At 37.9% G+C, this 12,247-nt stretch overlaps 2 protein-coding genes across 3 annotated transcripts in view; both read left to right on the top strand.

Moving 5' to 3' along the window:
- TACO1 (translational activator of cytochrome c oxidase I) overlaps positions 1 to 12,247 on the top strand; it is a 742,329-nt gene that overhangs the window by 160,575 nt on the left and 569,507 nt on the right. The gene's annotated exons all lie outside the window — the stretch shown is intronic.
- The window catches only part of DDX42 (DEAD-box helicase 42), a 41,099-nt gene that overhangs the window by 20,171 nt on the left and 8,681 nt on the right, over positions 1 to 12,247 (top strand). Inside the window, exons 4-11 of one of the 2 annotated variants that reach the window (XM_082706663.1) lie at positions 743 to 804; positions 2,156 to 2,192; positions 3,043 to 3,192; positions 7,299 to 7,403; positions 9,200 to 9,319; positions 10,186 to 10,362; positions 10,955 to 11,083; positions 11,694 to 11,793. In XM_082706663.1, the coding sequence (XP_082562789.1) occupies positions 743 to 804; positions 2,156 to 2,192; positions 3,043 to 3,192; positions 7,299 to 7,403; positions 9,200 to 9,319; positions 10,186 to 10,362; positions 10,955 to 11,083; positions 11,694 to 11,793 (880 nt within the window). The remainder of the gene's footprint in view (positions 1 to 742; positions 805 to 2,155; positions 2,193 to 3,042; positions 3,193 to 7,298; positions 7,404 to 9,199; positions 9,320 to 10,185; positions 10,363 to 10,954; positions 11,084 to 11,693; positions 11,794 to 12,247) is intronic. The other variant, XM_082706664.1, reaches the window with a different exon arrangement.

The following is a 12,247-nucleotide window of genomic DNA, read 5'->3' on the forward strand; positions in this document are numbered from 1 at the left end:
GACAGATGAATGAATAAAGAAGATGTGGTGTGTGTGTGTGTGTGTACACACACACACACATACAAGGGAATATTATGCAGCCATAAAAAATGAAATCTTGCCATTTGCAATGACATGGATAAAACTAGAGGGTAAGCGAAGTAAGTCAATCAGAGAAAAGACAGTTATCATACATGCTCACTGATAGGTGAAATTTGAGAAACGAGGCAGAGAATCATAGGGGAGGAGAGGAAAAAATGAAACGAGGAAACCAGAGAGGGGGACAAACCGTAAGAGAGACTCTTAGGAAACAAAACTGAGGGTTACTGGAGTGGAGGGCTGGGGTGGCTGCGTGATGGACTTTGGAGAGGGTGCTATCGTGAGCACTGTGAATTGTGTAAGACGGGTGAATCACAGAACTGTACCACTGTAACAAATAATACATTATAAAAAATAAAATAGGGGCGCCTGGGTGGCTCAGTGGGTTAAGCCGCTGCCTTCGGCTCAGGTCATGATCTCAGAGTCCTGGGATTGAGTCCCACATCGGGCTCTCTGCTCAGCGGAGAGCCTGCTTCCCTTTCTCTCTCTCTGCCTGCCTCTCCATCTACTTGTGATTTCTCTCTGTCAAATAAATAAATAAAATCTTTAACAATAAATAAATAAATAAATAAATGAATAAAAAATAAAATAATCTAACTTTAAAAAAATTCCCCTTCTCATGTGTTTAGTGGAAACAATTCCATATGGCCTTTTGTTTCATTAGGATCAGGCGGCTAGAGACATGAAGAGGCTTGAAGAAAAGGACAAGGAAAGAAAAAACGTAAAGTAAGTTGTTTTCTTCTCCCTCACAAAGGTTACATGAAAAATGCTAAAGTATTAACAAAGCTTATTCCCCCAAAGTTTGTAGAGAAAAATTAAAATACACGAATGTCTTGCTTTGAAATTACCCTGTATCTTATAGTAGAGATGACAAAAATCTTTGCATTTGCAGTAATTAAAAACATTGTTTTTAGTAGAATAATATTTAGTGTTTCATTGTAATTTTTTAGTAGATGCAAGAGTGAGTTACAGTGGGAGTTGAAAGAGTACTAAAGTTTGGGCTTACTGTTCTGAGTTTGTCCCATAATTAATACAAAGTCAGTTAATGCCTGCAGAATTAATTTTGAGTAATGTGATTATATCATAAAATGTATGTTATCAATAAATAATGCAGACTGGTTTATTTACGGAGTGATATGCTTTAGCAACAAATCAGAACTTGAAATATCTTATTTTCTGGGAAAGCGAATTCTTCTCTTTCCCCTTGCTGAATACACTCCTCTTAAGGCTTTTGCTTACCAGGCACAGGTGGGCGTGGTCAGACTTACCCTCTGCTTGTCAGTCAGTGCCTCAGGCCCTCGCCAGGTTTCCTGCGCCACATGGAGGTTCAGCCCTCGCTTTGGTGCTTACTGTGTGTTACATCCTCTTCCAGCTGCCCTACGCTGGTGACGTTGCTTGCCTTGAGAACAGCAAGTGCTCTAGGTTAGGTGGAAAGTCTGTTAGAAACAGATGGTTGTGGGAACTACACAGCCATACTCTCTGTAGCAGCTGAGAGATGCTGCAAGTGGTGACACCCCCTCCTCCGTGAGAACCTCTTGGGAGTTTTAGTATCAAACTTAAAAAAGAATTGAGGTAGTTCTTCTCTGTCTGCAAGGATTTTGGCTGAATCCGGTTCCTCCAGAGCTAGAACCTCTGGGGGACAGTAAGAAAATTGTGTCATTCTTTTTAGTGTATACCAAATAGAGGGGTTTTGGCTTTTTTTTTTTTTTTTTAAACAAAATGCAGTTTCTTTTAAAAATGCCTTTCACAACTGCGCTGTGTTTGTCTTACGGGGTTTTCAAGGCTAGGATCTTTGGGTATCTATCTTCAAAGGTTTTTATTCCTTATATCCTCATTAGTAATTGATGTTTCTAGGGTACCATATCATCCCATTCAGAAGAGTGCAAAGTGCAGCTTTCAGGGTGAAGGCACACATACATGCTGAATGGATCGTGTACAGTGTGCTTATTGCTGCTTTGTTATTGTTAGTGTTGAGAGTTCCTGTGCTGTATGGAATTCAACACTAACTTGCTATAAGTATGGAGCTGGGTATGTGGAACATTTGCAGGGAAGTTTGTTTCTCCGCTTGTTTTTCCAGGGGTATTCGAGATGACATTGAAGAGGAAGATGACCAAGTGAGTTCCTATGCAGTATTTCTATCTTTTATTTTCACCCCACAAAGTCTGTACTGGGGACAAGCTAGAGGTTGCCTTCACTGAAATGGCCATTCCTGACAGTGAGCAGGGAATGTCACGTGACTTGCTCCTTTTCTGCCTGTATGACCAATTGGTAATAGAAAAATTCACATAGCTTTCCCCCATGTTGAAGATGGAACTGTTCATCAGCCATGACATCAAAAGCAAATATGAGCTTTATTCAGCTTGATTTTTTTTTTTTTCCAAAATTAAATGTTTATGCTTTTAAGTCAAGAAGTAGTGTGGGATCTTCTGATGGCCTCTAGCAACATCTAACCTTTACCTCTTTCTAAGGGTTCTGATTGTGATTCTTATATTTCAAGATGGAACATTAGTTTAATGACTGTCCTTCAGTATTTTTCTTCCCCATTGTTCAGTTGTGGGATGGTGAGAAGGGAACCAGAGTGAGCAGTAGCCCTTTCCAGGTTTGTGAACCTTCTAATCAGTGTCAACTTCCAAACTTGGATTGGTCCGTCCATAGCATGTGTTCCACAGCTCTGGGCAGGGTAGGTAGACACCCCACCCCAGGAAGGCTGCGGGATAGACAGCTTTGTAAGTCTTGTTAAACAAGTTAAATCATTGTGTAGTACTAACTGTCTCATTCATTTCTTTTGATTGTCCCTCTGAATACTGCTGTTGTTAAAGGAATCATTGCTAGTATAAGTCTTGCCTTACTTGGTAGGTATTTAAACTGTGTGCAGTCATCTGGTACACTGTGTGCACTAATTACAGGAGCAGAGATGTTCTTAGTTGTATTTGGGTGTGATTATGTTCTTGTGCTTTCCTGCAGGAAGCTTACTTTCGGTACATGGCAGAGAACCCAACTGCTGGTGTGGTTCAGGAGGAGGAAGAAGATAATCTGGAATATGACAGTGATGGAAATCCCATTGCACCTTCCAAAAAAATCATTGATCCTCTTCCTCCCATTGATCATTCGGAGGTATGGGGTTTCTGGCTAAATTTGATTCTTATTTCAAAAGCCGATAGTTCCCTTCAGCTTTAATATCTAGATTTTCTCAATATCTCAGTAATCCTGATTCATACTCCTTATGTCATGAAAATATTTGTTCTTTGGGATCTTCCCATCTCTGCTAAGCGGTCGAGTCAGGAAGTGAAGCTTTATAGCTTATGTTGTTCAAGGCACAGCTGAATCGCTTGCTCCTGTTCGATTTTAGGCTAAGCTTTTTTTTCAAGCAATTGCACTTGTTTTCCAGACCATCATTTACCTTTCAGAATGGGCCCTTGGACCTGCATTTGTCTTTTAATTGCTGTAAATCTTTATTGTTTCTCTCAGATCTGGGGCAGATGAGCAGCTGTTCCTTCAAAGTGGAGCCAGGAATTATAGTTTCCTTAAGTCAGGAAAAAGAGAATGAGAATGAGGATATCCATATACCCACTTAAAAAAAAAAAGTGTTTGATTCAGATTAAATATCAGACGAGGTCTTGCATGCCTTAATCTAGATCTAGAATGGTGGTTCTCAAAGTGTGGTCCAAGGACTCTTACAAGGATCTTTTCAGGGAGTCTGAAAAGATTATTATTATTATTAATTATTATATTATTATATAATGTATAAAATATAATATATAATTCTATAATGATTATTATTATTATTATTATCATTATTTTCATAATAATGCCAGCATAATTTGCCTCTTCCAACACATCAGTATCTGCATTGATAGTTAAAAGCACAGGTAGGTTGCATTCCTGAAACCTTAGCACGAATGAATCAAGGCAGTGTTATCAGCTTGTCTAGTAGTGGTTATACTCTTCCCTGTCACACCCTCACAGTTTAAAAAAAAAAAAAAGGCCAGCTTCACTAAAGAAAATCCTGGATAAAACAGTAAAAATTATGATTTATTAAATCTTTTTTTTTTTTTTTTAAGATTTTACTTATTTATTTGACAGACAGAGACCACAAGTAGGCAAAGAGGCAGGCAGAGAGAGAGAGGGAGGCAGGTTCCCGACTGAGCAGGGCTCAGTAAGATGCAGGGCTCCATCCCAGAACCCTGGGATCATGACCTGAGCCGAAGGCAGAAGCTTTAACCCACTGAGCCACCCAGGCACCCCTGATTTATTAAATCTTGACCCTTGTGTTCTTTTTCTTCTGTGTGACAAAACGAGAAGTACAAATAAAGCATCTCTGTTGTATGCCAGAATAGGATAGTTGTCTCTAGGGTAGGCATTTAGGCATTTGAGTTGTAAGCTGACCTAGCTGCTTTTTTTTCATGGAATACCATTTTCTTTTGAGAAAATGAATGACTTCTCAAGGGAAACAGTTGAAAATGTTTATTGCCAGTGATAGGAATTCAAGCTTTCAAGCGAAAATAAGAATTTGGGAAGCTTCTGTTCACAAACTTCTATTCACGGAGTTTAACAGCTTTCCAGTACTTAAAGACTGTTGTAATGAAGTTGATAGTGATAAACAAGTATGATTTTTTTTATTGTATTGTGAAATGTTTTACCATGTGGATGATCCGCATACTACCTCAGTGAACCAGTATTTTCAAATATACAATGCATGATTTTACGAGATTGTGCATGAATAAAGGCTTCATTCAAAATGTGTGATAGATCCATGGATTATAATATAATAATGTGAGAATGTAATTTATGTGGTGTCAGATTATACAATGAAAATATATTTTAAGAAGTGACCACTTGTCAAGGCTCAGTGTACTATCAAAGAAGTAAAAATCCACCAGAATTTGAAAAGACAACTGAAAATAAATATTCTCTTCCCTTTGTAATTACATATCTTTGTGAGGCCAGATTTTCTTCTTAGGCTTCAATCAAAACAGAATATTGCAACAATTTGAATATAGTAGGGACCAATTTCTTTTAAGTCAGACATAAAAGAGATATATAAAAATGTAAAACAAGGTTATAACTTTTTTTTTCCTCAAAGATTTTATGTATTTATTTGACAGACAGAGATCACAAGTAGGCAGAGAAGCAAGCAGAGAGAGAGGAGGAAGCAGGCTCCCTGCTGAGCAGAGAGCCCAACTTGGGGCTCTATTTCAGGACCTTGGGATTATCACCTGAGCCGAAAGCAGAGGCTTTAAGCCACTAAGCCACCCAGGCACCCCTATAACTTTTTTTTTTAAAGTAAAGCTTTTATGTTCTAGTATAGTGGTGTGTTACTGTTTTTAAATGAATAAATCTTAAAGAAATTTCCCAATTTTAATTTTAATATGGTAACTGTCAGCAGATAAAACCCACACAAGCAAAAGCTCATTGTGTTTTTGATAAGTGTAAAGGGCATCTGAGACTACATTTGGAGAACTACTGGTCTAGACTAGAGTATGGGTTATACTCAGATTTTTAAATGTTTCCTTTTGCACAGATGCTACCAAATAATGCCTTGGTATTTACATGTGGCAAATGAAACTAAAAATGTGACACTAATGTGGAAGGAAGCATCCACGATAAGATAAAGGATGAAAAACTAATAAGAAAAACACACAAATACTTGAAACAATCATCTAATAAGATGTTTGAGATACTTGACAAAGCTGTCAAACCTCGTCGTCATGCTGGGGTAGCGCACAGTTGTCCTCATATAGTGCGGGCAGCCAGCCAGGAGAGACCAGAAGTAAGGAAAGGATAGCCTTTCTGCTTCTTTGTAGCTATTTTCACGTTCGTTTCTTGTATTTATTCATATATTTGTTATTTTATTCATTTCATACATATATATAACAAAAAATAACACATTTGTATGTACAGTTTGTGAACGAAGACAATTCTGTCCTCAGGGAGCTTCCATTCTGAGAAAGGAGAACTGAGGAAAATCCTGTTGTCGCTTAGTGCAGCCTGGTGGGGAGTATAAAAGGTTCTGCCTATTTGTGGTGCTAAAGGAGACCTTTTTTAAAACTATCTTACTGGGGCACCTGGGTGGCTCAGTGGGTTAAGCCGCTGCCTTCAGCTCAGGTCATGATCTCAGGGTCCTGGGATCCAGTCCCGCATCGGGCTCTCTGCTCAGCAGGGAGCCTGCTTCCTTCTCTCTCTCTCTCTCTGCCTGCCTCTCAGTGTACTTGTAATTTCTCTCTGTCAAATAAATAAATAAAATCTTTAAAAAAAAATAAAACTATCTTACTTTTTTGTTGATAGTACCATAGAAAGGTAATTTTAGGCTATATCTAGAATTAATGTAATTTTATTGTAGACCACCTAGGTGGTTAAAGAGAATCATTTAACCAAATTAGTAAGTGGTGATATGTTTATTTTTTTAGTCTCAGTACAGTAAGTTGTAAAAAGAGTAGCAGGAATGACTTCTTTCCTCTTTGGAATTGGGAATGCTTAGCCACACATTTTTTAAAAGTTATGTAAAGAGTTTCATGTTTTTAAAAAGAATAGAACCCCTCTAAAGGCAAAGGTCTCATAGGAAATATTAGAAATGTTTTTAAATGTTAGAGATAGGTGAGCAGCTTATTCCAAAGCATATTTAAATGTATAAAGTGGAATGTCTTTAAAACACTTGCCCTCTAAAATAAAACTAAGACAAAATCAGAAAGGGAGACAAACCTTGAGAGACTCTAAACCGTAGGAAACAAACTGAGGGTTGCTGGGCAGGGCGGGGGTGGGGTAACTGGATGATGGACATTAAGGAAGGCCTGTGATATAATGGGCACTGGGTGTTATATAAGAATGATGAATCACTGAACTCCGCCTCTGAAACTAATAATACACTCACTATATGTTCATTAATTGAATTTAGATTTAAAAAAAATAAAAATAAATACTTGTCTTTTGAGGCCTTTGGCTATATAGAGATTCCTTAGTCTGCATCAAGGTGGTTCACATCTGCGGTGTCCTCTGGGAGTCTCTTTAGGAAATAGGCTGTTGTTTATGTTGAAAGTGGAAATTGGTAAAGATACTGGCTGTACATTTGGGATGTGTGTCATGAATAAGTGAATTCCTTTGTCCTCTCTTGCTGGTTAAGGCTTTACTTACATAATATGTGTAAAAGGTTATTTTGCATTAAAATCAAACTTACAGGATTGACTCTTGAATTCTAGACTAACTTTGAATAATTGGACCTGCAGATTGACTATCCACCATTTGAAAAAAATTTTTACAACGAGCATGAAGAGATAACCAACCTCACCCCTCAGCAGCTAATAGATCTCCGTCATAAGCTCAATCTTCGGGTAAGTCGATCATTAAGCCAAATACTCTTTTTTTTTTCTTTTAAGATTTTATCTATTTATTTAAGAAAGGGAGCACAACAGGGGGAGCTGCAGAGGATGAGGGAGAAGCAGACTCCCCACCAAGCAGGGAGCCTGATGCAGGGCTCGATCCGGAGACCTTGGGATCATGACCTGAGCCGAAGGCAGATGCTTAACCAACTGAGCCACTAGGCTCTCCTAAGCCATATATTCTTAAATTAGTATTAGTTAGTCCAGGGTTAGTAGTATCACTTATCCAAACTAAAATACCATTCTTTTCTAATGGTCCTTGGACTGTCTTTGATAGAGTAATAACTATATCCTTTTAGGCTCCTGTGTCTTGATTTTTATTGTTTTAGTCTTCCAGCTCTTTTAGGATAGGATTGTTTTTTCTTTAATGCAACACATGTGAATGCCATATATATGTTCAATTTTATATCTTGTGTTGGAATAAGAAGTCATTGTGACCTTAAAATTAGTTAGGAGGTGTTTCTGCAGTGAGTACTGTGTGCTAGGAACTGCCTTAGGCAGGCTGGAAATAAAGGGGGTAAGAGTCCCCATCAGGAAGGAGAGACGGGATTAATAGATATAAACAATATGTGAAGTCTTAGAATATATTAAAATTAAGACATCTCAAGTTATATGTAGCACATTTTTTAAAAAAATTAGAAGAAATTAACATCTTAAAGTATGCACTGATTTCAGAATAATAGGGGTTTTTTGTTGTTTTTTTTTTTAAAGATTATATTTATTTATTTGATAGAGACAGGGTGAGAGAGGTAACATAAACGGGGAGAATGAGAGGGAGAAGCAGGCTTCCCACTGAACAGGGAGCCCAGTGCGGGGCTTGATCCCTGGACCCCAGATCATGATCGGAGCCTATGGCAGACGCTTAACGCCTGAGCCACCCAGGCGCCCCAGAATAATAGTTTGTAATTGCCAAAAATTTTTGGGTTGCACATTGACCACATTGTTTTGGGTACTGCTAGATGTTAGTTAAGTGAAACACACAGATAATACAGTAATATCTTCTCTAGGGTGGACAGCTTTCTGGCCTCTGTCTGCCTTGCTAATTTCTGTGTGATGTTTAAACCTGTTTTCCGGGAGAGGATGTGTGCATATCCATGCATTGCCTATTTTCCACGGGTAACCTACACCCCCCGCCCCCCCAACCATAACCTTTTAAGTGAAATCCTGATTAAACATTATCAGTATTAGAAGCATTGCAGAATTACTACTGTTGGAGTCAACATGGAGGTTAGAAACCCCATTCTTCACCTGGGTATAGTTTGAACAATGTTTGACAGTAGCTGGACCATCATTAAGTGGGACACTAGCTCCAGTGGGTATAGACATGTCTTGTTTGGAGTTATTTGCACTTTCATTTTATTTCAAGAGTATATTTTGTTTTTTTCTACCATCTGGTTAATAGTTATGCAAAATGACAAGAAAAAGTATTCATGACTTTTTCCAATTCATTGAGCAATATTTTTATTTCTTACAAGAAAATTCTAATTTAAGAGATTTCTAGGCACTTAATCATTTTAAATGATGTGACAGTTATCTCAGGAATATTTATAATGGAGTTTTTTATGTAAGGCTTTAGATCTATTATTACTTGGGTTATACCTTTTCAAGCAGTATGCACTTTTGACCAGACTTCTGTTTTCCCTTGTGTATACTGAAGTGCAGTACAAGGTGCAGGTGAACACTGTTGAACTTCCAATGCTGCTCATTTTGAAGTATGAGTCACTCCTGGGAGTTGTCTTTATTTGTAGGTCTCTGGTGCTGCGCCTCCTAGACCGGGAAGTAGTTTTGCTCATTTTGGGTTTGATGAACAACTTATGCACCAGATTCGGAAATCTGAGTACACACAGCCCACTCCAATACAGTGCCAGGTAAGTAAAGCATAATGAAAGAACAACAAAGCAGGATGATACTCAGTGACTGTGCTGATTTTACAAACAAGTCAGAGCAGTAAAACAGCATGTAGTCCAAAATTATATTGGCATAGATAGAAGGTATCTAAATATTTCATCTGTGGCTTAGTCTCCAAATTTTGCTTGGAAAAAACATACATGAAATACAAGAGTATTTTTGAAACATTTAAAAATTAAAGGGTAAAAAAAAAAAATTAACAAAAGTATATTACTGACCATTCTAAGATGTTGCTAAAGGGGCTGGGAAATATTCTTTTGTATCTGCTACATATCTTGAAAATATGACCTGAAGAAAGCAGTTTTTTAGGTAAACATAATTAAAAAGATTTGGGTATAGACAAGCACTGCCAGTGACTAAGATTCTTTTGGCCGTGACCTGAAAATTCTCTTTTGTAACTGGAAGTAATAACTTTTGTTTTCCATTTATATATGGGATTTATTCATTCCTACACAGAATATGAGAATTTTCTGTATGTGGATGAGTAAGCTAGTCTGTACCTTCTCAAGTGGAAATTTTTCTGATTTTAGCCACCCACTTAACATTATAAATTGCAGCTTTTTATTTCTGTATCTCAAGCAAAATGGTCGTTTATATTTTGTAAACCGTGGCTGACCCACTTGTAGAGAATGATAATATTATTTGCTATAAATCAAGCAGTTTATGGAAATGCCAGGTATTCCTTATTATTTTATAGCCACTGTGCATGACCTATCAGGATATTTTTGTTTCATTGGAGATGAATGTCATTAGTTTCCCTAGGATTTCCTTCAGTGTGTCTTTCAAAGTGAAAGTTTAGAGTGGATATACTTTATTTTTTCTCTAGGGTGTGCCTGTTGCATTAAGTGGTAGAGACATGATTGGTATTGCCAAAACAGGCAGTGGGAAAACTGCAGCTTTTATCTGGCCCATGTTGATTCATATAATGGACCAGAAGGAATTGGAACCAGGAGATGGACCAATCGCAGTGATCGTGTGTCCTACTAGGGAGCTCTGCCAGCAGGTGCGTGCTTTGTGTAGAATGCCCCGTTCTGTGTGTGAACTAGGAAGGGATTAGTCAGTCAAGAGGGTAGAATTAACTGGGAAGCTTCTTCAAAATGTGATGAAATGTGCATAAAATTGATCATTTTAATCATTTTTTAGGTATACAGTTCCATAGTATGGAGAACATTCACATTGTTGTGCTACCAAGAAACTTTTGAAAAATACTGTGTTCCTGTGTATTTTCCATATGACCAAACACTTATTTTTCCCTAAAAATGTTGAAAGAGAAAACATAATCGGGAATTGCTTGTATTTTAAGATCCCAGGGTTTTCCTCCTGGGTTAATTCATTTTGCTTGGGTAGAAAGGCAATGACAAAGTCAGGAAGAAAAGTTTAAAAGAAAAAAAGAATAATCAAGACAGGGTTGCAGATAGCCTCTTGGTGCTCTGTTCATTTACTTTATGAATAAAAATGTGATTTTAAAGCATTTTCTAGCTTTTGATTTTCTATGACATCACATTCTCTGGGTTTTTTGTTTTTTTTTAGAACTCCCTTTTGGGTATTGGTCAGGGTCCTGGTTTGTTCATATCATTATGTCAACAACTTTGCAGATCCATGCAGAATGTAAGCGGTTTGGGAAAGCGTATAATCTTCGATCGGTTGCTGTATATGGAGGAGGAAGCATGTGGGAGCAGGCCAAGGCCCTTCAGGAGGGGGCAGAGATTGTTGTGTGTACCCCAGTAAGTATGTCTTGGGTTCAAGTGGCTTCTCAGCCATTCTTGGTATGGAAAGGTGTTGGTTATTGGATGGAATGGCCCCTAAATGTGGTAAAGAAGGGTCGAGAATACTCTGATAATCACAGCTTGTGGCTTTGGTTTTATTTTGATTGGGTGCCTAGATTAGCAGTCTATTAAGAGCGTCTGACACATATGTTAGTAGCTACAGATTCCCCTCTGTTTAGCTTTTTTTACTGCTTTCCTAGAAAGTAGATCTGTGGTTACTTGAGACCATCAGGAATCAAAAAGAAGATGATCTTTGGACTGTACAGTTTGGAGTTTAGTCTAAAAGTTCCTAAAAGAGTATAGTCTAAATAAAAAGCTATCAAAAAGGTCCTAAATTAGGTTGTTTTAGAAAGCCCCACGAAATAGTTCTGGCCGTGTTCCCACAACGGCGTTTTCTTAATTTTCTGTTCTTTTAAGCTCTGTAGCGCATTAAGTCCCAAGTCTGTTCGACCCAGTGTCTGTTACATTCAACAGCTGGAGTATTAGTACTTTTGCCAGGAGTACAATTCTAGAAAGTTCTTATAAATGCCTTTAATTATACTTCCTATTCATTTTCTGGATCTCATAGGGACGACTAATTGATCATGTGAAGAAGAAAGCTACCAATCTTCAAAGAGTCTCTTACCTTGTGTTTGATGAAGCAGATCGCATGTTTGACATGGGATTTGGTATGCCTTTGATACCAGTTTCTTCTGTCTGCATCTTCATGATACTTTGTTTTTTCTTGTCTTTCTAGACTTAGCATTTTCTTTCTGTATGAGAGATGCTAAAAATACTCCTGTGTAGGATTAAACCATAGAGAAAGAGCTAAACCATTAACTATTTTTAAGTATTCTCTCACGAAGTATGTTAGGTTTGATGGGGTTACAGACATTTTGAAAGTGCCTTTGTGTATAGGGAAAATATTTTCTCTATATTTTTATTCATATGACTTTGATTGTGGAGGTCAGGGTCTATGTTCTTAGGTAGAAGATGTCCTATCATTTTAGGCTCCTTGCTTTCCTGTCCTCCCAACTTAACCAGCTTTGTGGAAATTCTGAATAACCCATCTTTATTGATGGAAACTACGGGGCCCAGCTTGGCTGGGTGGAGGGGAAAGGATTTCTGGGTTTCGTACTGAAT

Source organism: Mustela nivalis, assembly GCF_964662115.1.
Source record: "Mustela nivalis genome assembly, chromosome: 17".
Classification (NCBI taxonomy): Eukaryota; Metazoa; Chordata; class Mammalia; order Carnivora; family Mustelidae; genus Mustela; species Mustela nivalis.